At 35.3% G+C, this 27,867-nt stretch overlaps 1 protein-coding gene across 5 annotated transcripts in view; it reads left to right on the forward strand.

Moving 5' to 3' along the window:
• Positions 1 to 27,829, forward strand: part of RICTOR (RPTOR independent companion of MTOR complex 2) — a 70,561-nt gene extending 42,732 nt beyond the window's left edge. For all 5 annotated transcript variants that reach the window (XM_015848496.3, XM_015848498.3, XM_085530158.1 and 2 more), the window contains 21 exons: positions 55 to 156; positions 1,003 to 1,049; positions 3,179 to 3,314; positions 3,833 to 4,032; positions 4,617 to 4,743; positions 7,370 to 7,534; positions 7,949 to 8,025; positions 8,142 to 8,220; positions 9,595 to 9,704; positions 9,848 to 9,935; positions 10,699 to 10,791; positions 11,627 to 11,733; positions 12,140 to 12,369; positions 13,091 to 14,114; positions 17,904 to 18,081; positions 18,668 to 18,752; positions 19,673 to 19,906; positions 20,333 to 20,485; positions 21,188 to 21,311; positions 22,702 to 22,840; positions 23,011 to 27,829. In XM_015848496.3, the coding sequence (XP_015703982.2) occupies positions 55 to 156; positions 1,003 to 1,049; positions 3,179 to 3,314; positions 3,833 to 4,032; positions 4,617 to 4,743; positions 7,370 to 7,534; positions 7,949 to 8,025; positions 8,142 to 8,220; positions 9,595 to 9,704; positions 9,848 to 9,935; positions 10,699 to 10,791; positions 11,627 to 11,733; positions 12,140 to 12,369; positions 13,091 to 14,114; positions 17,904 to 18,081; positions 18,668 to 18,752; positions 19,673 to 19,906; positions 20,333 to 20,485; positions 21,188 to 21,311; positions 22,702 to 22,840; positions 23,011 to 23,085 (3,573 nt within the window). In that variant the 3' untranslated portion in view covers positions 23,086 to 27,829. The remainder of the gene's footprint in view (positions 1 to 54; positions 157 to 1,002; positions 1,050 to 3,178; positions 3,315 to 3,832; positions 4,033 to 4,616; positions 4,744 to 7,369; positions 7,535 to 7,948; positions 8,026 to 8,141; positions 8,221 to 9,594; positions 9,705 to 9,847; positions 9,936 to 10,698; positions 10,792 to 11,626; positions 11,734 to 12,139; positions 12,370 to 13,090; positions 14,115 to 17,903; positions 18,082 to 18,667; positions 18,753 to 19,672; positions 19,907 to 20,332; positions 20,486 to 21,187; positions 21,312 to 22,701; positions 22,841 to 23,010) is intronic.
• Positions 27,830 to 27,867: the final 38 nt, after the last annotated feature.

A 27,867-nucleotide genomic window follows, 5' to 3' on the forward strand; every position in this document is an offset into this window, starting at 1 on the left:
TTACTATATAACTATAGTAGTGATATGAGAAAACTTCTTATGTCTGTGTTACAGGATACAGAAGAAGCATTGATCATGAATCTGCGAGACAGCCAGGTTCTCAACCATAAAGAGAACCTTGAATGGAACTGGAATCTGATAGGGACCATACTGAAGGTAAGCATAAAAGGGTGTAATACAGTTTTTTAGAAGCACCTGTTAGAAAAAAGCTGTTTCTATTTCTAAGAGTTTTGTTGTATGTTACTCCATACTATATGCCATAGTTAAGTGTTTAGATATTAAGGGACATTGTTTAGTGGGGTAATATTGGCGATAGGTGAACAGTCAGACTAGATGTTCTTGGAGGTCTTTTCCAACCCTGGTGATTTTGTTATAATCTTTTCAGTTTTAGAAAGTTAGAATGAAATTGATTTAATCAATACCAATATATTGTATATACAATATAGTGGATACTAACATAAAGAATATATAAAATGTTCAGTGCTCAATATACTGATATACAGTATGCTTTGAACACAACCTTTAAGCTTCATGAGGGGACAAACACTACAACTGAATCTGCAGATGTCTTTGTTAAAACACGTTAAATTTTATTTGGCTTTATTTGAATTGAAATAGATTTGAAATATAATGATCTTAAATTTACTATTATGCATATTAAAATGTGTTGTTTACTTTCAGAACAGATACAGAGTAAAGCTGTTTTATTTATCTTCATTTGCATGTCATAGTTTGTTGTTTTCATTGGAATTTTGGACTTGTTCACATAGCATGCATCCAACATTACCGCTCCGATCCCAGAAAAAATTGAATAGCTACAGGAGCAAGAAGTGTGGACTTCTCAATAAAATAGATTGTTTTCTTTAATATAGGTAACATTAGATGCAGGGATTCTTATACTTCAGAATATTAGCTGAATACAGTAGAAATGAGTAAACAATAGTGATTAACCAACAGTTGATGTACAAGTTTCATGTAATGCTATATTTGCTATTTTTCTAGTGGCCAAATGTAAATCTAAGGAACTATAAAGATGAACAATTGCACAGGTATGTAAAAATTACATAGACTTGCATTGAAGAAAGAAATTGGAAAAACTGTCCTTTGTAATTTCAATACGGTATTTCTTGGAGATGTCACATTTCTAAAACTTAATCTGTACATTAGCAGCAAAACAGTAAAGATTTACATCTCAGCATTTGTATTAAGCAAGCAAGCAGGTCTCTAAGATATAGTGATTTCTTTTCTGTGCATACTTCATATATACATATTCACTGAACAAAGATCATTCAAGTTGTACAAAACCCTATTTAATTTTAAAGTTTAAACTAATACAGTAGTGTCTGATGACAACACTTCACAACTTTTGATGAAATAGACGTATGGTTGTGTAGTACTGTTACATGTGTCATCAAAATCCAAGAGGAAGATGTTTCTAGTTGCTAGTTGGAAGAATGTGCAACTTGAGACAATCAAACAAAACAAAGAAGCAGACTGAGAACATAATACTACATCTCTCGTTTCTTTCACATCTATTCACGTTAAGATATTTATGTTATTAGTGTGCTTTTGTGGTAATTGTTCCTTGCTATTTCTTGGATGTTACTATTAACATACATTCCAAAAACTGATTCGATTTAAATAAACTGTTTGGAAGAGTAGTTCTGCAGTGGTATGCATGGAAAGCTACTTCTTCAGAGGTCTGAGGGAAAACCTAAAACTGAAAGGCTCAATCTGTTCCACCTCAAACTTTTACTGGAAAGTAATACATCTGTTTTTATATAGTGCTTCCTGCCTAAGAGATATTCTCATTGTAATCATAGTTTTAATTTTTTGTAGCTTTTTATGGTTTTATTGGTGTTCCCTTCCCCCCCCCCCCCCCCCCCCCCCTTCCACATACTTGAACATAAATTGCTTATCTGTACTGTGTGGTAAAGGATACCTTGCCAAGTCTGTTGGCTTTCTAATATTGCTTCTCTAAAGGAGTGTCTGCAGTCCTGTCTGTGATACCCACCTCTCTACCTACCTGCCTGGGACAGTGCTACTGTGCCCCTCGTTTTGCAGTGCAGTTGGGCATTGTTCAGTGAGGAAATTAGAAAATGTGGAGTTAAGATGGAATAAAACTTATAGAGGATTATGGGTTACATGTTTTAATGGCTGTGAAATGCTGCTGCTGTTTTAATTAAAAGTTTCACTGTTGAGGATTTTTCTGTAATTTTCTATTTTTGAAAACATTTTATATATTTATTTTACTGTTAGCCAGAAAATAGGGCAGAAACACTATTAAAAGAAAACTGCAGTGTTTTCATATAGATTACCTAATCTCAGGCACACCATTCATGCAGTGTATGCATGTGTGTTTATATATTTGCACTCATGTATAATAGACTCATTTATAAATATAGGCAGTAATACATACATTGCTAATAGGAAATAAATTACCCTTTATTTGAAAAAATGTGAAATTCTTAGATTTCATTTGTACTTGGTCCTCTGTCCTCTGTTTAGAACTGGGATAGTTGTCTACTCTCACTTTTTTAGCTATAGGCGGTGCCATATTAACTTCCTTAATGCTTTGACCTTTAGGCACAATATTGTTTTAAAGCACAAATATGAATTTATTTTTGTACTAATAAGTGGTAGGGGGAAGCTCTGCTCAAGTTTTATTTCTGCAGTGCAGAGATGAAGTTCTTTTGCCTAGTGAGTCTCTATTTGCTAGCAGAATTGCTAGCACTGTTATGCTTCAGAAATGCTTAAGTGAAGTGAGTGAAAATAATGTTAACGCATAAATACATTAATAGTTGATTAAAAGTCACGTCACACAAACATTAGGACATGTGGGGTTATTGTTTAGCTCTTGGCACTGGATAAATTATAGCAAACTAAATTATGTAAACAAGAAGAAACCTGCGGTTTTTAAGATCTTTAAGATCATAGAGATTGAGTTCCTTTGCATACTTTTCGGGCATGAAAATCCTTTGTGACACACAGTGCAGTGACATCTTTGAAATTGTCTGGATAGACCCAGTAGTGTACCTGCTACTCTCTTTTAATGGCTTCTGTAAATTTATTGTCAATAAGCAACAAGTGATAAAATATTTTTCATAGCAGAATCAATTTGTACTGCTAGGAATTTCTTCTCTTTCTGAAAAATAATGTTACTTCATACTTTCCATAGGTTTGTAAGGAGGTTGTTGTATTTCTATAAGCCTAGCAGTAAACTGTATGCCAATCTGGATCTGGACTATGCCAAGGCTAAGCAGCTCACTGTAGTGGGTTGTCAGTTTACTGAATTTCTTCTTGAATCAGAAGAGGTAAGAGACTTTCATTATCAAGGGAGAATGCATAAAAGGAAAAACCCTACATTTGAGTAAAAACTTAGGTAAACTTTTTTTGCATTAAACCAAAAGTGAACAACATACTTAAGAAATGTAACTTAAAATCCTGAATTGTCCAGATGAGATGTGGGGGAGGTATAAGTTGTTTTATTAAATGCATTTTTTTTTAATTCTGGAGGGATTTTTTGTTTAGTTCAGTTGTTTTATGTTCTTGCTACATGCGTCCTTCCTTTCTGTCCTTCCTTCCTTCCGTGTTGAAGGCTTATGCCTTGAATCATAAGACCAGGGAAAATATCATTGAACAGTCCTTTTCCTGGAACAAACAAGTATATTCATAAATGTTTATAACTTTTTAGTCTAAATTGTTTGACCATCAGCCTTTCTATTTTGTGTCTGTAATTGCTTGTACATTCACAAAGCTCAAAATGGCAGATTTCAGTAAAGAGAGTACTAGTTTTCTTTCTAGTAAATGCTTTTACTCTTTGTTTTCTTAGGACGGACAAGGTTATCTGGAGGAGCTGGTAAAAGATATTGTTAATTGGCTCAATGCTTCATCAGGAATGAAACCTGAACGTAGTCTTCAAAATAATGGATTACTGAATACCCTTAGTCAGCACTATTTTCTGTTTTTTGGTACTCTTTCTTGTCACCCTCATGGAGTCAAAATGCTTGAAAAATGCAACGTGTTTCAATGGTAGGTGTTTTTGTTCTGTTTGAATTGTGCTTGCAGTTATAATCGTTGCAGAGCTTGTAAACTGTGTATGAGGGCTGCTATCTGTAAAGCTAGAGACTTCAAAATTCTTGGGATTACATCAAGTAGAAACTCCCTGTTTGTCAGGTGGATTTTGTTTACTTTATGAATTTTTCTCGGTGGGCTGGTGAAGAAGTCAGTTTCTATTTTGTTGGTTTCTTTTTAAGATAATGAAATCTTTTTAAGATAATGAAATCCATACAGTTTTACAGCTTTAGAGTGAAGAATTGTTAACAGCTCTTTATAAACATTTATTTTTGTAATAATTACTAATGCAATGTGCTGACAAAACTGCTACAGAACCATTTTAAAAGTTTTTTTTTTTTTCTCCTGCCATTCCGTGTTTTATTTCCCCCCCTCCCCCCCCCCCCCAACAGTTTTAATAGTTTAAATCACTGAATATAGGAATTTACTTTGAATTCTGTATCTATTAAATTAAATGTTCAGAAGGCTAAGTTGAAATTGTTGATTAAGTAAGTGAATATTACTGGATTTAAATACTGATATTTTCTTTTTCCCCTTGACAGTCTTCTTAATCTTTGTTCTTTGAAGAACCAAGATCATTTATTAAAACTGACTGTTTCCAGTTTGGATTACAGCAGAGATGGCTTAGCAAGAGTCATCCTTTCTAAAATTCTGACAGCAGCTACAGATGTAAGTTCTCTTCAGTTTATGTACATTTCTGTTTGCCACTTTGTTATCCAAGATTGTAACATTTTTAAGATGTTGCATGAATTCAGATGGGATTTTGTATTATGTGTTTAGTATAAATAAACACAAAATAAGCATAAAAGTCATGTTCATGTAGCTCTTGAAATTACAATGGACTTCACACCTTCTACTGTATTTGTACTCAGTGCTTGAAGTCATTCAAACAGATACTTCATACATAGGTAATTACTCTTAAAATGTGTGTGCCAAGTATGTTCCAAGGGGAATAGACTTCACAAAAGTAAAGTTAGGAAATACTGAAAAAAATTAAAGCTTGAATCTTTGTTCTGTGATAATACAAGGGAAAAAAAAGGAAAAATTACCTTCTGAACCACTTAAGTAGTGAAGCTTCCATTATTGGTCTTTTGAACATTGGGTAATGGTAAAGCTGCTGCAGGGCATTGTTTCCTGATTAGCTGACCTGCTTGGAATTCTTAATTGAAAGGGACCTCTTTTTTTTTTTTTTTTTTTTTTTCATCTGAAAGAGACAAAATACAAATAAAGCAGACTATCTCAGCCAGAAGAAATGGATTCTGTCAACCACACATGATTTCATACATCAATAATTAACTTCCTTAAACTCTTTTCCTGCTTTCTATGTGCCTAGCAACATGCATTCTTATGGTGATAACTGAACTGATGGAATTTTAGGTACGAGATATGGTTTAGCGGCTTGTGGTAGCAATGGCAGTTGGAGGATGGTTGGACTAGATGATCTTGTAGGTCCTTTCCAACCTTCTGATTCTATGATTCTGTGAATTTTGAGAAAATGTCCCTAAATTCTGCTTGACCAAGAAGCAGAATCTGAACTTGTTGGAAAGCCCTTTGGCAATGCTTGTGTACAAATATTGCCAGTACAGTCTCTTGATACTTGAATTTAGCAACATTGTCTGATTTCTTTGGTTGTTTTGGATCAGCTGTATTAACTGTAGTTTAGTGGTATAGGTGATGTTTTTGAGCTATTGTGATTAATAAGCCTGTAAGTCTCATCCAGAACGTGGAAGGAGTAGTCTGTTCTAGGAGAAGATGGTGTTCAAAAGAATAAGGAAAATATTGAAGTGACATGCTTGCATGAGTTGTTCCATTAACTGAAGAATAATTTGAAAGTAAATCTTTATTAGGTGTTAGGGGAGGTGTTTGCCATTTATGGGCTTTATTATGTAGACTTCTAAAACAGTGTACAAGATACAGCACTCCTTTTGTGTTTAGAGAGCATGATAAGGAGAAATTGAAACTCATTCCACTTTATGCCCTTCATTCTTCAGAAACATAGGGAGTGTATATATATACTACTAGTACTAGCAATCTGCCATCTTGAACAAGTGAGTACTGAAATCAATTAAAAGCATCCAGTTAAAATAAGACAATCACAAGCTATTCCACTTGTCTATTTAAGAATTTCTGATAAGAACCTAGAAGAATGGCTAGAGTCTGTGTAGTAAACAAACTAGTGCCTGTGGAAGAGTTTCTCTTAATTCACCATCCAGATATTGGATTATGATTTTGATTGTGTGCTGTCTCTTGCTTCTGAATTAGGTTTAATGAGGCATGGAACTGAGCGTAAAAGACCACCTCCAATAAGGCTTCTTGTGTTTCAGATTCAATTTTGAAATGTTGTGTATGAAATATTTCTCATTTCATGAGCTAAATATGCTCATTTTCTTGCTTTAACTGAATATGTATGGATTAGGCTAAGAAGGGACTTGGAAGTATTGAATCCAACAGCCTGAGCCCTTTAGGGCTAACCTGAGGTTATATTGAGGGCATTACCCTAATTACCCTAATGCTTCTTGAACACTGACAGACATGAGATATCAGCTACATTTCTAGGCTTGTTCCAGTTTTACCCGGAATTTCTTATGTCCAATCTGAATCTCCCCTTGATACAACTCTTTTCCATTCCCGTCCTAACATTGGTTTACAGGAGCAGAGCCTGGTACCTCGCTCTCTTTCCCTTCCTCAGGGAGTTGGAGGGAGCAGTGAGGTCACCTCTTGGTTACCTCCAGACAGGGCAGCCAGAGTGCCCTTAACCTCCCCTCTGAAAAAAATAAGCCCATATATGTTGAATAAGTAAAAATAAGCAAGTATTTGAAGATGAAATAATGAAACAAGATTCATGCTTCATACTCTTGTTTTTGGTGAAATCCCATTTACTAAGTATTTCAGGAGGACAGATCATTCCAGAAAACAATATACTTCCCAGTCTGGACCAATTCATTTGTCTCTTTTAATACAGATACTGTGTATCTCCTCAGTACAGATCTATTATAGATTAACAAATAGAAAATTTATTAGTTTAGAGGTATCATAGCCTTAGAAGTATAAGAACACTAGAGACATGAAGTAGGATTCAGCAGTGACCAGGTTACTAATGATTTCAGATTCAAATTTGTTGTTTTCACTGTAGTTCTGTCATGGACTATAGTTTTAATGCATAAGGTGTTCATTACAGTTATTTTCTGTAAAATATGATAATTGAAAATGTATTTTCAGAAGTGATAAATCATTAACCTCATTAACTATGTTTCTTCCATTAAAAAAAAAAAAATTATTGTCCTTGCTTTTGCAGAGCTGCAGGCTGTATGCAACAAAACACTTAAGAGTATTACTGAGAGCAAATGTAGAGTTCTTCAGCAACTGGGGGATTGAGTTACTGGTGACCCAGTTACACGATAAAAATAAAACTATTTCTTCTGAGGCACTTGATATTTTAGATGAGGCATGTGAAGACAAGGTGAGCGTCTTTTCCCTTTTCTATCTCTGTGTGGTATGCAACTCTAAGGTGTTTCCTACCCTCTCCAGTAATAAAGAAGTTCAGGCAGCTTTTCATTCCTTGTTCTCTTGATTGTCCTTGACAGTCTTAGTAATAATACGCTTTTCTGCATGTGGTTTACAAACTGCACCACTAATAACAATAGGAAGTAGATTATGCTTACTATAAATATTTACTCAGTCTTAATAAATTTTTATAATTATACTTTTTTTTTTAAATAATTACGTACGTCATGACAGAAGGTAGCAAAAGTGGATGATATAATGATGAGTGCTGTTTGATACTTCCTTTTATCAGACTGGCAGGTGATTGTAATCATAGTTTCTAGAGGATCATAATGCTCTGATATTACTTATGTGTTTTTAAATATCTTAGGCCAATCTTCATGCCCTTATCCAAATGAAACCAGCTCTATCTCACCTTGGAGACAAGGGTTTGCTTCTACTCCTAAGGTAAGTGTATTGAGTATGCTGTTGAAATTCACACTGTGGAAGTAATAAGCATTTGGGTTTTATTTATACTATGTGATTGAAGTTTGGTATTGACTATCCGATGTTACTCTTTGCAGGTTTCTGTCCATTCCAAAGGGGTTTTCATATCTGAATGAAAGAGGCTACGTAACAAAGCAAATGGAAAAATGGCAAAAGGTAATACAAAGAATAAAAGTGTGTTTGCTTGGAATTAGGAAGAGGGAACTTATATGAACACATTTGAGAGGGCTAAGTGTAATTTAAAATATTATAGATTTACATGTGCATTACTAATTCCAGTACATGTATTCCCTCAGTGACTTAGGAATTGGCTGATAAAGCTTGCCAACTTGGTCTTAGAGTTGCATTACTCCTCTGTAGATGGGTACTCTTTTACCCCAGACTTTTATATAGATTTGCTTCTCCAATTAATACATTGAGAGTAATGACTTTCTAAAATAGGTTGTTTTAAGTCTTACATAGAGAAATGTGGAAAGGAATACTGCTTTTCAAGATGCTTGTCAACACTGATGGTAGGTAATTAAAGTTATATCCAAATCTCATGAAGATGGTATTAGCCTATGCTGTTAGAGAGTAGATAAGAACACAAGACGCATTTAAAAAGAATGAATAAAAAATAGTTTGCTCTGAAAGTATTGCCTCTTATTTTATTATGTTTTTCCACAATATCAGAGTCAGATGTTCGTGGTATGGCAGTAGAGGTAGGTTGAGTCTTCCCACCAATATCCTGTTGCACTTTGTTGCTGTGCAGCAAACTGCAGCAGAGAGGCAATCCAACAAAATGGTATCTGACATGGAAGTACATAGGAAGCAAAGGTGTGTCATTGAACACCTCCATGTGGAAAAAATGGCTCCTGTTTACATTCATTTGCACCTGTGGAATGTTTATGGACACCAAACACTGGGTGATAGCACAGTGGGACACACCACTGGTGGGGTGTTGGCTGGGATGTGGAAGAAAAACTTGTTTTTCATGTGGCCATGCACAGCTGTCACACCAGAAAATGGGAATTACCTAAGCATTTTATAGCTGAGAACTTGCTCTTTGTGCATGTTGTCATTTGCATGAAAACAAACAAGGCATTACTTTTAGAATCACATACATACATTGTTGGCAGACTAAAATTAGTCTTCATGGATGATTTTGTTTTTGCAGTGTTGACATTTATTTTCCTGAGGTGGTAATTATTTTGTGAATGGTCACAATTATATGGGCTGTTAGGCAATTTTTTTACTAGTTTATAAACAATATTATGTATACTGAAATGTATTAGGGTCTGATGAGGTTTTTCAGGTTAAAGTTAGGTGTGATACATTTCTTCTGTTCCTTCTAACAGTTTTTCTGAGATACTTAGAGTTTTCTGTGAAGTCCTAATGTCAAGTTATGGTTATTTTGGAGGGCACACGTTCAGATAATAAAGAAGCTCAGCTTTAATTAAGAAGCAATTCTTATTTTCCTTCTTTATAAAGTATCATACAATAAAAAATAAGCCACCAAAATGTATAGTGTCAAACTTTATATTCTTTTAGGAGTATAACTTAAAGTATGTTGAGTTGATTGAAGAACAACTTAATGAAGCACTTACAACGTATCGCAAACCTGTTGATGGTGATAACTATGTTCGTCGGAGCAACCAAAGGTAAACACTGTTTACAAAAATCTTCATTTAAAAAAAAAAAAAAAGAGTAACTCACTGCATTACTGCATTACACTTCAGCATAATTTATTTTAATAGATAATTTCAAAATTTCTGGGAAAGGTGTTTTTTTTTCCCCCCACCAGATTACAGCGGCCACATGTCTACCTGCCAGTTCACCTTTATGGCCAACTGGTGCACCATAAAACAGGCTGCCATTTACTGGAGTCTCAGGTAAGGATTATAATGATTTATAACTTGAAGGATTTTAGTGTACAGCATTCCTTTTTTTAAGGAATGTGTTTTAAGAGATGTCAGTTAAACAGTGACTACAAAATAAGTAGATTGTAAAACTGATGTGTTACAGGGCCATAATTTTGTGAACCTTTCCATCCAGACTAATGCAAAATTCTTTCCTGACACTGAAATATCAGAGAAATACCTTGCAGTATTTTTCTTAAAATGACCAGTTAAAAAAAAAAAAAAAAAGAAAGAAACAATGGGAAGCAAATTGGTAGTAGAAATATAGTTTAGTGCCTTTTTTAGTGCTAGAATTGTCTATCCTTTCATGCGTATAAATGCATAGAGTTGAGGTAATAAAACGTTCTTTCAGATATCTAAGAAATGTTTAAAAAAAAAAAAAAGCTGTTTACTTATTATTTGAAGTGATTTTTAAAGTGAATTTGCAAAAAGGTGAATTGTCTCTAGTATTTAAAAACTTTGTGAGCGCTTATGTTGTGGAAGAAGTTTTCCTTTATAAAATCAGAGATAACCTCATATTTATTAATGCATGCATCAGATTATTGATGTTTTTACCTACATTACTTTTCCTCTTAACTTAGGCTTATTATGCCAGAGCTACTGCTATTCACAGTGAGATGCATTTTCAGCAAACATAAAGCAGTAATTTAAAAAGTATATAAGATAACCTAATTAGATGAGGTCTCTTCATTTTCAGCTGACTGCTTTTTCTTCTTTTTTTTTTTTTCTCCTTCAGAGTATTGTTACGGATCTGAGTTACACTGTTCGTTCCCCAATGCTGGATAAGTGGGAAGGAATTAAGCAGCTGAAAGCAGCCCTTTGGGCCTTGGTTAGTAACATGTTTACAATCTTTTTACAGTGGCTTGAGTTCTGTTACAACTTTGTATTCTGAAGTAACTGAACAAAATCCTTTAAAACCATTGTTTACAAATTCTTCTAAAAAATATTTGCTTCTTCCCTCCTTTTTTTATATCGTAACTGAAATATCATATGAATTTTGTTCACTATGTATATTTTTTCTAAGCGTTTTGTGTCACTGCTTTAGCTATTACTGTTTTAAAAAAAAAAAAAAAAAAAAAAAAATTCAGCATGTAGTGACAGTGTCAGCAGGTTGTAACTTCTGATTCCAGACTGTGTTCCACAATATGTTTCTACAGGAAAGCTTGCTTCCATAGTTGAGGTTTGTGAATATAGTCTTAACCTCTCTCTGGTACTGGGGATAACGCTGAGTAAAACATGGTGTCTTTTCTTATTCAAGCTATAATTCCAAAGCTGCTTGATCACCTTGATTGTTCCCTTTTTTCCTGTTGCCTTCAAATTTTCTTTTCTAATACTTATCTTGAACAAATGTTTAATAATGTAAAAAATGCTTATTTGAGAGGTAAGTAAAATAAGTAAACTAAGATTTTAATGCTGGCTGTAGTAGAATTGGTAGGTTGAGGAGTGTGTAGTAGTTAGCAGTTTGAGTTGTACATAGTATCCTGAGTCTTTTACTGGATTTGCATGACTGAGATTAAAAGGAGAGAAAATGCTCAGTTTTCTTAAATCTTTGAGAGGATGATGCTAGAAACCATATCACTGACAAAAGTGTTGAGGGCGTTTTTTCATAGATGTTGCAGATCACATCAAACTCAAAACTTTTCTGACAAACTATTTTATTCCAGGGTAACATTGGATCATCAAATTGGGGTCTTAACTTGCTTCAAGAGGAGAATGTAATTCCAGATATAATGGCACTTGCCCAGCATTGTGAGGTTCTCTCTGTTAGAGGGTATGTGTATTTAACTTCTAAACAAAATTTTTAGATTGCAGTCCCAGAATGCTTTCAAATACTCTTGCTTCTTTCATGTAGATGTTTTTTTGCTACTTGGAAATCAGTTATTAAGTATTACTGATAACATATTTTGAGAAAATTCTCAAAATTATTTAGGAAGTTCAAAAGTAGAAAGTGCTTTATTTTTGGATGGTAGATTTTTTTTCAATGAATTTCAGATACTTTATTTCATTTTTTAGTTTTCTGTTAACTTACAAATGAAAACTGCAAACAAAAACTATGTGATAATTTTGTAAAGTATGTACTGAATTGTTCTGAAAGTATTTCCTTATAAAAAAGAAAAAATGTTGAGTTAAATTTGATGCTATTATTGTTATTTTCTCTATGTATGTATTAAATACAGAACCTGTGTCTACGTGCTTGGTCTGATAGCCAAAACTAAACAAGGATGTGACATTTTGAAGCATCACAACTGGGATGCAGTAAGACATAGTCGTAGACAGCCTTGGCCAGTGGTTCCTGATGACATGGAGCAGCTCTGCAATGAACTTTCTTCTATACCCAGCACTCTTAGTTTAAACTCTGAGTCCACCAGTTCTAGGCATAACAGTGAAAGTGAATCTGCACCTTCCAGTAAGTGTAAAAATAAATAAATAAATTTGAACCAGAAAGTGAAACAAATGTTTTTTTGTTTCAGTCTTTTGACAAGTGTGATGTTAGGTAAATAGTTTCAAAGTGATATCAGCAAGGAACAAGAGTGAAAGCATGGAAGGTTTTCTGTTTTCAGAAAGATAGATAAGTGAGAAGAAACAAAGCAGTACTTCAGAATTACATTTAACGTAGAGGTAAGAAACTTAAACGTTAAGGTAAGCTAGAAATTCATAGTCAGGTCTTGACAGCTTGATGCAATACCCTACAGAAAACTCCATGCTCTAGATGTACATTTACATGATTTTCCTCAAAGGAATGTCTAGAAGTATATAGATACACACAAGCATTGCTATATTTAGACTGTAGTGTTACTGATATTTTTAAATATGAATTCATATATATACCATATTTAGATACCATTAAAGGAATGTACCATGTGTAATCTTAGTATCTGGATGCATTCACTGAAGTAAGATAGTGTGGCTTTACTTTTAAAGCAAGTTTCAGCATGAGTGTTCCTGAAGTTATTTAATTTGCCATACTAAGTTCTGAAGAAAAAAAAAAAAAAAAGGTTCAATTGAAAATAACAATAAGCAGTACACACTACAATTCTAACTTTGTTCATGAGGTTGTTTTTTCATGACTTAATTGATGCACATTGGAGAAATGTCCTTTTTAATTGACAAGCTTCTCATGATTTCAGGTATGTTCATCATGGAGGATGACCGTTTTGGTAGTACTTCTACTAGTACATTTTTCCTAGATATTACAGAAGATGCAGAACAGATATTTTATGACAGACCTGGGCCTTCAAAGGAGAAAGACCGTAGTCCTTTTCCCTTTTTTTCATCTAGCAGAATTGTGAAAAATCGCATTCTAAACTCTCTTACTCTACCGAATAAAAAGCACAGAAGTAGCAGTGATCCAAAAGGAGGAAAGCTGACATCATCTGACAGTAAATCAAGCCTGAGGCGAAATCGTACTGTAACAGAACCTTCCTTAGACTTTCCTTCTGGAGAAGAATTCAACCCTGTTTTCAGAGTTCCAAAAATCCAGACTTTACCAACGGAAACTTCCATGTGCTTACTTCCAACAAAAGAGGATACTGATAGTACCCCAAGTATTGGAGAAAATGATTTGAAGCTGCCAAAAGGTCTTGGAAATGAAATTCACCGAGAAAATACAAGCAGAGAAAGGCTAATAGGGGATGGTACTACGCAAACACATTTCAAGAGTCGTAGTTTAAGTTTTAATACAGATACAACAACAAGTGGCATAAGTTCAATGAGTTCTAGCCCTTCAAGGGAGACTGTAGGTGTGGACACTACAAATGTAGACACTGACTGTGGAAGTTTGAGTACTGTGGTAAGCACAAAAACAGTTAAACCTAGCCACTGTTCAACACCACAGTCTAACCATCTGCCTCTCTCAAAATCAAACTCTGTATCCCTGGTACCACCGGGATCTTCTCATACACTTCCTCGGAGAGCCCAGTCTCTTAAAGCTCCTTCTCTTGCTACAATAAAAAGTCTTGCTGACTATAACTTTAGCTACACAAGTTCTCGAGATGCCTTTGGTTATGCTACACTAAAACGCTTACAGCAACAGAGGATGCATCCTTCACTCTCTCATTCAGAAGCCTTAGCATCTCCCGCAAAGGATGTGCTTTTTACTGACACTATTACCATGAAGTCTGGCAGCCTGGATTCTCGGCTAACCCCAAGCCGGTAAGAGATTAGTCTGTTTTTATTCTTTCTTCATAGCTAGAAGAACAATTGAATAAGAAATATATTGTTCTGATTTTTTTTTTTTTCCAGCTTCATCTAGAAGTGACAGTTGTTACAGTGTCCTTCAGCATGTTTCATTACTGACATAAGGAGTTTAATAAACCAATAAGAAATCTAATATTCACAAATGCTATAGGAGAATCCCAACTTTCATAGCTGTCCTCAGTCTTTTAAATGCTGTTGGTGACAAAGGAGTTTACTTCCATCATGTTTCCTTCCTGTTCAACTCTCATTATTTAAGTGCAATTACATGGCTGACATTATTGATCACATGACTGACATCAATGGTGTGGTGAGCAGGACTAGGGAAGTCATCCTGCCCCTGTACTTGGCATTGGTGAGGGCTCACCTCGAGTACTGTGTTCAGTTTTGGGCACCTCAGCACGGGAAAGACATGGAGGTACTGGAGCATGTCCAGAGAAGGGCAACGAGGCTCGTGAAGGGCCTGGAGAATCAGCCCTATGAGGAGAGGCTTAGAAAGCTGGGGCTGTTGAGTCTGGGGAAAAGGAGGCTGAGGGGAGACCTTATCACCCTCTTCCAGTACCTGAAAGGTTCTTACAGTGAGACTGGTGCTTTCTGCTTCTCTAATTTTTTCCTTTCAGATCTGCTTTAACTAATGGGTTAGATTTTCAAGTAGTCACTGAAATTTCAATCTTTGGTTTCTCCTAAAAGTCCTTTCTCACAGGAAAGAAATGGGATAAGTTGCAAGTACGTTAGTCACCTCCTGAATGCACAGAATAGCAACTGAATTCCACAAAACCAGCTGTGTGTATATAGCACCTGCTTGTTACTACTCATTTTCTTCCTAATTAAGAGTAATACTAATTTGTTTATGTTTTCAAAAGATTCTGCATAAATGTCGTAGAAGAGTTTTGTTTCCTTTGATCAGTTAAGGTAGAAGTAGACTGTGTGTGATTCTGAAGATGATTCAGTAGTTAAGGTGTAGCATCCTGGCAAACAAAAAGTGCCATTCTTTGCTCTGTTACTGGTATCCTGTCCTGAAATAGGAACAAGTCAGTGTAATTTCAGTGGCTTGACAGATTCTACTATTGCTGTAGTCATACTGCACCATTCCTTGCACTCATGCATTTGGTATGCAGAGTAAGCTTTGCTGAGATGGACTTTCATCCTAGGACTCAGCACATAATGTAATACTAACAATATTCCTAACATAGAATTGAAGTGGTTGAAGTGCTCATCTGAGAAAGTTAAACTACACTGGCATATTATGAAAGGTTTGGATTGTCTTGGTTACTGATATTGATTGCAGAGGTTGTTCTGTTTAATTTCCTTGTATGTTACTGCCTCCAGTTAAATACTGTCCTCAGCTGCTCTCTAGTAAAATGAGGAGAAATCATAGAATCATGAAGGTTGGAAAAGACCTAAAAGATCATCCAGTCCAACTGTTCACCTGTTACCAATAGCTCCCACTAAACCATGTTCCTCAACATAACATCTAGTCTTTCCTTGAACACAATGGTTTGTTTTGATTTCAGTATAAATTAGTTAGAATCTTCTAATCCTTAGCAGCCCAGTTGCCCATCTAAACAAGAACGACAAAAAGCCTACCACAATTAAAGGAAATTATTTCCAAGACAGAATGTTAGTTTCAAAAAAATCAAATGTTCACTACACTCTAGATCCTGATGTGTAATAATCCAAGCAGTTTAAGAATAGCTTCCTGAGGGATGTGTCTCTTTTAATGTTCAGAACACACTGTCATATTTGAAGCTGTTTCCTGTACTTATCTTGAGAGTCTCTCTGCCAGTCCTTACTATAGTGTTTGAATGATTAATAGCGTTGGTTTTTATTTTCATAACAGCTCTCCATTCACAAAATACTATATATTGTCCTTTGATTACAAATAGGGAAATAATGCGGAAGGTGTTTTTTGTCTTCAATAACTCTTCAAACACAATTAGTATTTTCCTTCTGCTCTTTCCTTCCTTCTCCTTTTCTTAGTATCATATGGAATTGTTCAAATCAGAATTTAAAATTATTTCAGTAGCATCATTCAGCTGCAAATCAAATTTAAAACTTCAAAATTATTTGGAGACTTTTGCAGGAAACTTCATTTCGCAAGTTTTTTTTTAATTAAAAAAAAAAATCAGTATATTCATCAATAATATCACATTTGTGGCTGAGTCAGGATTTGAATCAACTTCTCTAAATTCACTTTACATGCGTAATCATCATTTTCTGCTTGTAATTATTTTCATTCTTCATTTTACTCCATGCATTCCACTTCTGCTATGAATCAAGCAGTGTTCATATGGACAATTGCTTGATCACTACTTGCAGTCTCTTTCAGTCTACTGTAGCCATGTACTTTGTGTTAAATAAGGCATTGATTCTGGTGAACAAATGCAATTTTTGTGATTAGGCTGTGATATACTAATGGTGTTACACCATCAGGCAAATCAGCACCTCACGGATGCTCACTTACTGTTCCTGGGTGGAATGGAAAGAGAATCAGGTAAAAGTGCAAGAACTCCAGGATGGAGTTCAAGATGCTTCTCCAATAAAGCAGAAACCCTAGTGTAAGCAAAGCACATTGTGGAATTTATTGGCCACTTCCCATCAGCAGGTGGGTGTTCAACCTCTGCCGGTACAGCAGGGCTCCACGTGTGCAAAAACTGTCACAAATACGAATACTATCACTCCAAACATTTCTCCACCCTTTCTTCCCACTTTCAGCATTTATTGCTCAGCATGACATTGTATGGTATGGAACATCCTTTTGGCTTGTTTAGTCAGCTGCTCTGGTTCTGTTCCCTCCCAGCTCCCTGTGTTGCCTCAACCCCTCACTGGCAGGGCAGTGTGAGAAGCTGTCCTTGGCTGTGCTTAGCAACAACTGAAACACTGATGTTTTTATCAGATATCTAAAGCACCTAACTCTACCCAAGCCAAAACTATGGCAGCAGTGTAATAATTTTCATGTGCTCTGCATAGCAATTAGCATTTTTTAGCACTTGTATCTTCTTTACTTTTTCAGATTTTCTTCTCTTTTTTTTCCCCTTTTTTTCTTTTTTTACATATACCCAAATGTGACTTTCTAGGTGTGGATTTTTTTTTTTCCTTTTAATTTTGTTTTGAGGAAGAACAGCGATGAAAGTGCAAAGCAGTCTTGTCGCTGTAGATAAGTGCTTGTGGTTATCGTGGAATAGGAAGCTTAACTCCACTGTGTAGACAGTCTGCTTTTGCTAAATTTGCAGGAAGCATTTGTAGGTTTATAATTTCAGTGAGGACTAAAATGAGAGATGGGCGATGAGATTTTTCCTCATACCAGCACTGGGGGCATGTTCCTCCAACTTATGATCTCCAGTCTTATTTTACCAACCTGCTTCTCCCTTCCTCAGGTTGGTTGTCACAGTCAGCACTGCACACTGTGCAGCTTCACATTTGTTCTGTGTATTCTTAAGTTGAGAACATTCTTCTTCCACACTGAGATGTCCTTGGAGTATAGAAAAAGTGTTCCATCTCTGGTTCTTAGCACGTCCAAGTTTTGCATTTTCAGTGATGTGCCTGAGGTTTGAATTTGTGAATAATCATTCTGTACATTTTGTGTACAGACAAGTGCGCTCAAAATGAGACATTTAGCAGTTTAAAAGCCAAAATCTGCATTGATTTGTGTCTTGGCTGTGCATTTTCAGACTTAAGTTGAATAAAAATTATGCTTTTGTAGGGTTAGCAGATTTACTAAGAATGCAATTTGTTTTATTGTTACAGGTTCATGAAAGCTTTAAGTTATGCTTCATTAGATAAGGAAGATTTATTAAGTCCTATTAACCAAAACACACTTCAGCGTTCTTCCTCTGTTCGCTCCATGGTTTCTAATGCTACGTATGGAAGCTCTGATGATTACATTGGCCTTGCTCTCCCAGTGGATATCAATGAAATATTTCAGGTACGTATGTGATACTATAAATGGGTTTGTCTGCATTTTTTGATGAAAGATAGTGAACTGTTTCCTATTTCTATACACTTAGTTAAAACACATTACAATGTAATATACTGATAGCTCACATGGTTTAATAATATGTAATTATCCAAGAGAGGACATGATCTATGTCAAACACAAATCTGCGGTTTCTTATGTTTAATTTAATTTGTCTTTGCCTTAAAAATCTCATTTTCTTTGTCAAAAATAACAACAGCAAAGGCAAGATTTCCTATATCACTTTCCTGTTTTCTTTTGTGTGGATACTTTGTTTTTCTTCTTCATGTACCTTTTTATGCTGTATTTATGTTGCTTCATTTCTTCTCTCTCATCTCTACATCTTACAGGCTATCATTATGTTTTTTTCTCTTGGTGACTGTTTATAAGCTGTACTTAATCAGTGTTTATTCACAAATCTGTTTTCCTGTTTTCATTGGCTTGTCTTTAATACTAGTTATTAGATCTTTCTGTTGTAGTTGTCCTCACAAAATCTGTTCTTCTTTGGGTAAATTTATCACCTGCGCTAAATTCAATTGTCTCTTGAATATTCCAGGTAAAAGAGACCCCTTATTTCCAGAAGAAAACTACACCTCCATTTGACGACCGTGGAGCAAGAGTTTTTGCACCTGAAGCAGGAGGTATTTTCTCTTTTGTAACTTCCTTTTTTCATTTGTATATGTATTGTTTCTGGTTAATTGTTTGGGGTTTCGGACTAGATCTGGAAAAGTACTTTCGAGAGCAGTTGCAAGTCTGTAGGGCATCAATGTGTGTTTGTTGTTTTGTTGGTGGGTTTTTTGTTTTGTTTTGTTTTTTTGTTTTTTTTCTCTCTTCAGTAGGACAGCTAAAAATGTTGATGCTGGTCCCAAAGTTGTGTGGTACAGCTGTTGTCTTGCTTCTCAATAACTGGAACTTTATTACAAGCACTTGAGGATACAAATAAACGCATCCTGCTTAATCCTTGTCTTTCATGATTGTAGTGTAGCATATAATGCTGGTTTTCCTGTAGGAATGCTGCTGTGGTTCGCTAAGTTGCACTATAGTCTTTGTTCATAACTAACTTGTTGATATATTCTATCCGAGGGAGAGCTCTAAAGTCTTCATCCTTTTCCTGAATCAAGTTTAGTTTCTTTATGTTACAAGAAGTGATTCTTAAAATGGTTTCTATTTTCATTTGTGAATATACAATGCATACTTTGGCTACATTGTACTAATCCTGATTGATACTATGAAAATTTGTAACATATTGGTGTTAGGATGTTAGTTATCACTATGGATGCACTTTTGGAATTTCACACAGTGGAACTGTGCACCTTCTAATAGTGCATGTTTAGAGATTTAATTCAGTCTTTTATGATACTGTGTTATGTTTGGTAAGCTGGGGCTAAAGCTTGATGTCTATTTCTGGAATTTTAACAGATTTTTAGGAGATTATAAAATAAAAACTAAAAAATTAATAGATCCTCACATAGTTTTAGAATAAGAAATTTAATTAAAATTGTGTTTGTTATTAACTGGTGGTCTTGTTGTATTGCTTTTTCTGTTATTTGCTTATCTGCAGGTCTTCCATCGGGCACAAGTGATGCTGTCAAAAGTCCTTTTCAGATGCTCCGACAGCAGATCAGTCTCACAGAAATAATGAATACCAGCCGTTCAGATGCCTCTCAGTTTTTAGAAAATACAGAGGATACTGGATTACAGGAACACACAGATGAGAACTGCCTTTATTGTGTCTGCATTCAGATTCTGGGTTATCAGCCTAATAACAAAGTGAACTCTTCATATAATCGCACAGGTCTGTGTTCCTTGTGGTGATGCATGATAAAACTAAATGAGAATGCTGAATTTTGTTAATCTTTAAGTGATAGGACTTTAGGTTTTTTCTCATTGATACCGACCAGAAAATTAATTCTTATTAATAAACTGTTTATGCAATAAATGATATTTCTGTGGAAACTGGTCTTCTCAATTTCTAGGGGCCTTAGGCTGACAAGTTGTTTGCATGTTTTTTAGGTATTTCTGAAAGCTTTTTAAACATCTAAAAGATTTTAAAACATTTTGAATATAATTTCTCCAAAATTCAGCAACTAGTTTCCAACTTGTTTATAATGCTGGCAGTTACCATACTGAATGCACTGGTTAGTGCACATTTAACATTGTTGAAAAGAATCAGGTGAGGAAAAGCATGAGTAACAAAGATGCAACATCTTGTTTCTGTCAGATTTCTCAGACATTCCATATACTGACTGGTGTGGGCAAACCATACACAATCACTTGGATGTGCATTCCTCCAAATTTTCTGGAATTTCAGGCTGTAGTGATGCAGTATCCCACGGTTCAGCCAGCAGCACCAAGAGTACAGAGCTTGTACTAGGTGAGTTTGAAAGCTTAGTATTATTAGAAGCCATAGCTCCTGCAGTATTTTTAGGTACTACGGAATGTTTTTTCTAGCACTAGAATAAAGTTATGTCTATTATTTAAAATAAGCCACTTTTGAATACCATAACCAATGAGGTAGCTGCATTGTCCATTATGTTGTGAGATACGAAAAAGTACATTAATATTCTGTTTTGTTTATATGGAATTTTGCAGTTAAACATCTCTCTATCCTACACTGCAATCTGGTTGACTTCTTTGTTCTTTTAAACATAACCCTGCAGAAAAAAAGTAAAAGATCTTTAAACAAAAAAAAAAAAAAAAGAGGATATTTCTTTAAAGAGAGACATTTCAGTTTTTGATTCACTTTCTCTTTTGAATTAATGTAAGAACTTATGTAGTATCTAACCCATCAACGTGCTTTAGTAATAGATATAGGATTGAGTCTGTGTTCAGTCTTCAGTTTTCCCAAATGTCTGTCTGAATTTTTGAAGTGCTGGTTTATCTTTATTTTCAGGATGCTTTTTTTTTTAATGTATTTAAGTTTTAATGAGAATTCAAGAACACTGAGAATATATTTGGAAATACCTCTGTGTGTGTGCATATGTTTGTGTATACAGAATTTCAAAATGGGCTTATGTGATGTTGAATTAGCATAATCAAAATGCTGATTTGCTGATTGATTCATTTGTTTTTTTAGGAGTAAAATCAATCCCAGATGATACGCCAGTGTGCAGAATACTTCTCCGGAAAGAAGTCTTACGTTTAGTAATCAATTTGAGTAGTTCAGTGGGAACAAAGGGCCATGAAACTGGACTCCTGACGTAAGTTAAATACACTTCAGATGTTTTATCAACATTCAGTACTTTATGTTCTCTAAGCTTTGTAAGGTAGAGTTTGATCTTGTTTCTTACTTTTCAAGATAACATCAAACAGAAACTATGGTGGGTTACTGGAGATAGCTGAACATAGTGTAAAAGCTAAGCAAAGAATTTGCATTTTTAATATTATTTGCTCTGTTTCTGTCTTTCTCTTCCCATTCCTCTTGAAATCACTAATTTAACAGTATCGAATTACAGAAAAATTATGGTTTGAAAAGGCCTCTAAGATAAACTGTAGTCCAGTCATCAATCCATCACTGCTGTGTGCACTGAACTATGTCCCTAAGTCATGTGTCTACATGCTTCTTGAATAGTGGCTCTACCACTTCTCTCAGCAATCTCATCCATTGTGTTACCACTCTTTTGAGAGAAGAATTTTTTTTTCCTTATATCCAATCTGAGCCTGCCCTGATGTATCTCATCCTGTCTGTAATTACCTGGAAGAACAGGGCAATTCCCATCTTGCTACAACCTCCCCTGAGTCTCCTGTTCTCCAGATTATAAACAATCCCAATTCCATCAGCAAATACTCAGAAGGTTTGTACACTACTCACTGTCTTCATTGCCTTTCCTCTGGATGCAGTCCAAGTCCTTGATGTCTGTCTTGAGTGAGGAGCCCAGAACTGAGCATAGTGCTTATGGTACAGCTTCACCAGCACTGAGTACAGAGAGAATGATGTTTCTTTGTGCACTGTTTGCTTTGCACCTTAAAATAAATAAAAGTAAATGTTTTGTTTATTTTTTGCTGTCTGACTTAAGTAGCTGTCTGACAAAGTAGCAAAGTAATTTCTTGAGAAGCACAAATCTGTTTCTATGAAGAATACCACTACTGGCATTAATTCATATTCACAAATTATGGTAGAAGTACCAATAATATAGGGACTAAATACTGTTTTAGAAACTGGGCTTCTGTACTGCTGATGTTGAAAACAGGCATACAGCTGCTAAAAGAAAATTCAGTAATGGCCATCTTATTTATAAAATATTGTATTCTCTCTATTTACTTTTTAGTACTGCTATACATGCGGATGCCTCTTTGCAGTTATTTTTCAGTATCTGTTGTAGAGTAGGTGATCTCAGATATATCTGTTCCGAAAGGTGTACAGAATATTCTAGTTCATCTTTTTGATACAAGTTTCTCCCGGTTTTATAAGACAGTGCTATCTGATTTTTAATTTGTCTGTCAGATGTAGAATTTACATTGCCTATTACTGAAGAGCTCTAGTTCATTAATTATGGAAGCGAAGATTTAATTGTACAATTTTAGAGATTATTATGGAAACCTTCTCTCAGTACTTGTAAAAAAATGTTTGTTTTCTTTGCTGTTGATCAGAATTAAGGAGAAGTATCCTCAAGCATTTGATGACATATGCCTGTATTCTGAGGTGTCCTACCTGTTAGCACATTGCACATTTCGACTCCCATCCAGAAGGTTCATTCAGGAGCTGTTTCAAGATGTGCAGTTCTTACAGGTAAGTGGAGGGTGCAGAGAATCAGAAGAAACCAAAACGTGACAACTGGGTACAGGTTTCATTACAATGAATAATAAATGCTTCCAGGTGTTTTATTAAAAAAGATAATTTTATGATGTTATTCTTGTAAAATCTCTAATGACATTAATATTTCACCTGACTTCTTTCAGATGCACGAAGAAGCGGAGGCTATTTTAGCAGCACCAACAAAGCAACCAGTAACTGATATATCAGCTGAATCCTGACCTCTGTCTCACAGAGTTCATTACATACAGACTTCCTGGAATTCTCAGACATCCTCCAATTGACTGGATAATAAAGTTTGGAGCATCATCTTTTAGACTGTTCCAGAAGCTACTGGTACCTGAAGAATGAACTGAAAAACTTTTTCTTCCTCAACCAATTACTGCCCTAGTCTATGGAGTCCCTTGGGGATTTATTAAACATTATGTAGTTCTAATAATAGTAATTATCAGTATATGCAAGAGCCGAGCACTGAACACCTCCACAAGTTTTCATTTCATTTTTTACCTTAAATTAAAAAAAAAAAAAAAAAAAAAAAAAAAAAGAACAACACACAGAGACACCTATGATTGACTTCTAATTCTGTTCTGGAGAAGCAGAATTACGCCTTGCTTTTTTTTGCTTTTTTTCTTTTTTTTTCCTTTTTTTTTTTTTTTTCTTTTTTCTTTTTTTTTTTTTTATTATAAAACCCCAGGAGTTGGATGAGGGTGCATTCCGTTGCCAGCAATGGGGAGCTGTGCTGTGATCGTGGACAGCAGGGGATAAATGTTAGATCTTTTCTGTTGATTTTTGTACTGTTTATAACACTACTTGGGGGGTTTGTAACTTCAGACAGAAAGAAAAGCCTCTGAATCTGAGGTTCCTTTAAGTTATTTTAATGTTACTGTAGTTGTAAGTTGTTTTATTAGCAGTCTCTCCATTTTCATTACATTTACATACATGTATCTTATCTGAACCAGTTAAGGATTTTCACTACAGTTTGATTTAAAAATAGCAAATCATTTAAAGTTAAAATGCTGAAATCAAATTGTTTTCCCTAAATGATATGCATGCGTTTGCAGTTTCTACGCTCATGCTCATATAGTGTGAATGTTGGTCTTATTCTTAACTAAAAACCTTTAACAGGCATGATTTGTATCAGATAAATGAATATTGTATAAACTAGACTTGAAGACATTTAATCATTGCTGCTTTTGTGAGAAGGCATGTGAGCGGTTTTCCAAGTTCCATGAAAACAGCCTTTTATAAAAACAAAGGTTTGATTGAGTTTTCAGTGGATGAGTGATCAAGCGTCAGATAGTGCTAATAATTGTAGTGAAAAGCCTTAAGTACCAAACTTTGTAGCGACAGAACTTAAAATTTTATATTGGAATTTGAGACTTGTTGCAAAAGTTCTATGATACAGTGACTGTTAATGAGGAAAACACATGCCTCTATCAAACTGATGAAGTTTCTAAAGAGTGCAAGCCTAATGGAAAAGAAAAATATAGGAGTCCCATCACTTTTATAATGCATCTAAAAATTCAGAAGCCTTCATACAAGGGTAATATAAATATATGCAAATGTGTATATATACAGTAGCATGGCCACCTTTGTTAGAATGACTGTAATAGAAGGGGTTACCCTTTGATTTTGATATAGGTGAATAATTCAGCTGGACTGTACTAAGTAGGACGTATTTTTATCCATTCACTTTTACCATTTTTATAATTGTCAGATTAATACTTAAGTGAAGATAAGTGAAATTTATAAGATAGGTGATACTCATAACTGTATTCTTACGAGCTATGCTACTGGGGATTTCAGTAAGTTGTCTTGTGAGCAGTAAAACATGAATCCTAGTGTCATTTTAAAATGTACTTGCTTTCATTGAAAACTTCATCTTGCCGCATAAGCACTGCTTTGCAGATATCACTTCACTGAGTTCTTATGTGCACTGTGTACCATCAGGTTCTCATAAAGCAGATCTGTAAGTTGCTGCTCATAGCCAAGTCTAGTTCCTGAGATTCTTCTCATGAGTTCCCACTGAAAGAAGGAGCAGATCTTCAAATTCACGCATTTGGTAGTCAGTGACAGACATAATGTATCTGTGTCAAGAAATGTTTTGAAATATTCTGAAAACATACCACACCAGTGTTGGACTTCACTGGTTATAAGAAATCTGTAAAACCAAAATGCCAACCACAGTAGACCAAATAGTGGTGTAAACTCCAAAGGAAGTAATGTAATGTTCCCAAAAATGGGGCTGGCGTATCTTACACAGTAGTTTCAAACACTACCTCAGTTAGGCTAGAGTACAAGAGATTTGTTTTAGTAACTAGATGGGGTTACATCAAACAACTCCATGTGTTGGTTTTTTTTTCTCAGTTAAAGCAAAATAAACAAGTTCTATCACCTTTATTTAAATAAAACACACGTGTTCATTTGTTACCAGCTTAATACATAGCACTTAAAGTAGAAAGCGCAATAGAAAGGCCTCTGATTATAGGAAAAGGTAAGCAAAGCAATGTCAATATACTTTTGAAAGATTTTGAATCTTAAATTTCCTAAAATACTTGCTTGTATGGGGATCCATGACTACAGAAACTTGATGTCTGTATTATTGCTGCAAATTTAGTTAAAATGATTTTTTTTTTCTAAAAGTGTGTGAGTGTCAGTAGATTTCAACAAGTAAGCATATAAGGGTTGTAAAGTCTGTACATAACATACATTTCTAGAGTTAATTTACATTAAGCTCATGCTAGTGTTTCATTTTAATTGGCATATGAAGGGATACTGATACCTAGTTATAAGCTGTGAATTTCTAATTCTTATCAATTTTTTTTAATTTTTTTTTTTTTTTTAATATCCCTTTTAACGTTCTTATTCTGGGGCTTTATTTGCATCATAATAAAACTTTGAAAGAAACCTGTGGTAAATAAAAAGGAAGAAAAAAAAAAAAAGAAAAAGTGTGTCCATTAAACCTAATAAAGAATCCTTCTGCTTTTCCTAGAAGGGGTAGGAAGGGAAGCTGACAGACCCACTCATGGTTGGAATACAGTCAAACAAACAGTGAAGCAGACAGCGCTCATTGACACTGTATACAAATTCAGTTTGCTGTGGCAAAGGAAACTCCTGGCTGCTGAAGTGTGCTCACGTAGGAAATACTCTGAACAGGTCTGAGCTGAAAGCCTTCATGGGAAGGGGGCCTCACTAGGAAACCAGGGCAGTGTGGCCTACTGAATTATCTGACTCACATTCTTGGTCATCTTTGGTAGTCACTGAAAAGGGAGAGCCCTTTTTGAAGGGCAGAGATGTAATTCCAGGGCTCTGAGTTATTTCCTGCTTCTCTGCACTAAAAAGGGAGGAGGAGGAGGAGGCTTTTGATGCCTGAAATTCAGGGATGCTGAATATCTCCAGCTGTTGTGGTTGTCACTTGGAGCTGTTGATAGTTGGGCTTTGGGGTGCTTGGTTTGTATGCTAGACCTTGGTGTGTTGTGCTGTCACAGTCACCTTTCCTTATCTGGCAGTTCTTATTTGACCTGTTGTATATACTGTAAGCGATTTATTATTTTTCCCCACAAGAAACAACAGCCATTAGTTCTTGTGTGCAGAGTTTGGCACATTGAGGTGAGCTGCCCTTAGAAACATTTTAAAAGCTAGAAGCTACAGTACTGCTCATCTTCTTGTCACTTTGAAATGCATGTTATACATGTCATGGCATCTTGAATGAGAGTTGTAGTTTGCACCGAGAAGCTGAAGGAACGTATGGCATTCTCACTGCTTCGAAATGTCTGAAGATAGCTATGTGAGAAACGCATCAAAAATAGTAGGTAATTGAATCCCAGTGAGAAATCAAGCAGTAGTTGTTGCTTCCTAATCTGTGCTCTTTATTTGACGCCTGGCATTTTGGTTACGCTACTTTGTGAGCATGAGCTCAAGCTGAGGAATCACAGTGAAATTCTTGCCATGCTTTGGAGCACTTCCAAAGCACTCACCTCCTGCTGTGCCGAAGTGCTGTTGTTGGGGGCTCGCTGTGGAGCCAGTTGGAAGCTGGTGCTGGAAGTTCTTTCTGTTACACTTTGTTATCATGTGCTTATTGAAGGTGTGTACAAGGTGAGAATTGTACAAGTCCTTTGGGAATGTGCTAGAAACACTTTCTATTTCAGTCAAAAATCCACTCTCCCTGTTCTGGTTCTTGTTTCGTTTGGCTTGATTTGGTTTTGGTTCCCTGGACAGTTATTTTCATTGGCTTTGTATGTTTGGTGAAGAATATGGGTTTTCTTTGGGCTGTTTTTGTGACATAATCAGGTAGTAATGCCACAGCATGCGGAAATTGCACAGTTTTGCTTAAATTGCTTTATAAAACACACTATTCAATTTGGGAAATGTAATTTATGCCAAAAAGCCTAACATGCCATTTTGCCACTGAGTCGGTTGTTTCATCACAGGATGCAATATCTTCATGAGCCAAGGTAGATATTTTATAGGATTAATTGAAACATTGTTCCAGTAGTGGGCTGTCAGCATCCCTAACACTGCATTAGAGGAGATGATGTGAGTTAATAATTCTGAGGAGGGATCAAGGAGAATCTCAAGGTTTACCCTCCCTGCCCCATGTTGTCTTTATTTAGTAATACGCTGCTACATACTTGGAGGTTGTAGTGTTTGTAGGTCACTGAACAGACATTGAAATCTGATTTATATTGTATACCTGTAACATAGAAAGAAAAAGTATTTATATATTTTCCGTAAGAATATTGCATTGAGCTGTGTATAATTTAAACAGAGGCTTGTCCCAAAATGGTGTTGCCCACCTTGATTTTTGTGGTTTTTTTCCTTTTTTTTTTTTTTGGTTTTTTTTTTGGTTTTTTGGTTTTTTTTTTTTGTATAGTGTGTACAGTTCATGTCTATGGGCATTAAAAGCCTCCTGAAGCATAATCTTATCAAAGGGATGCATTGTTAATAAAATGTACTTAAACTTCTTATAGTTGTTCTGGTCTCATATGTACCTCTCAGTACTA

The sequence above is a fragment of the Coturnix japonica genome, chromosome Z (genome assembly GCF_054131305.1).
Source record: "Coturnix japonica strain WE chromosome Z, WE-NBRP24, whole genome shotgun sequence".
In the NCBI taxonomy this organism is placed as follows: Eukaryota; Metazoa; Chordata; class Aves; order Galliformes; family Phasianidae; genus Coturnix; species Coturnix japonica.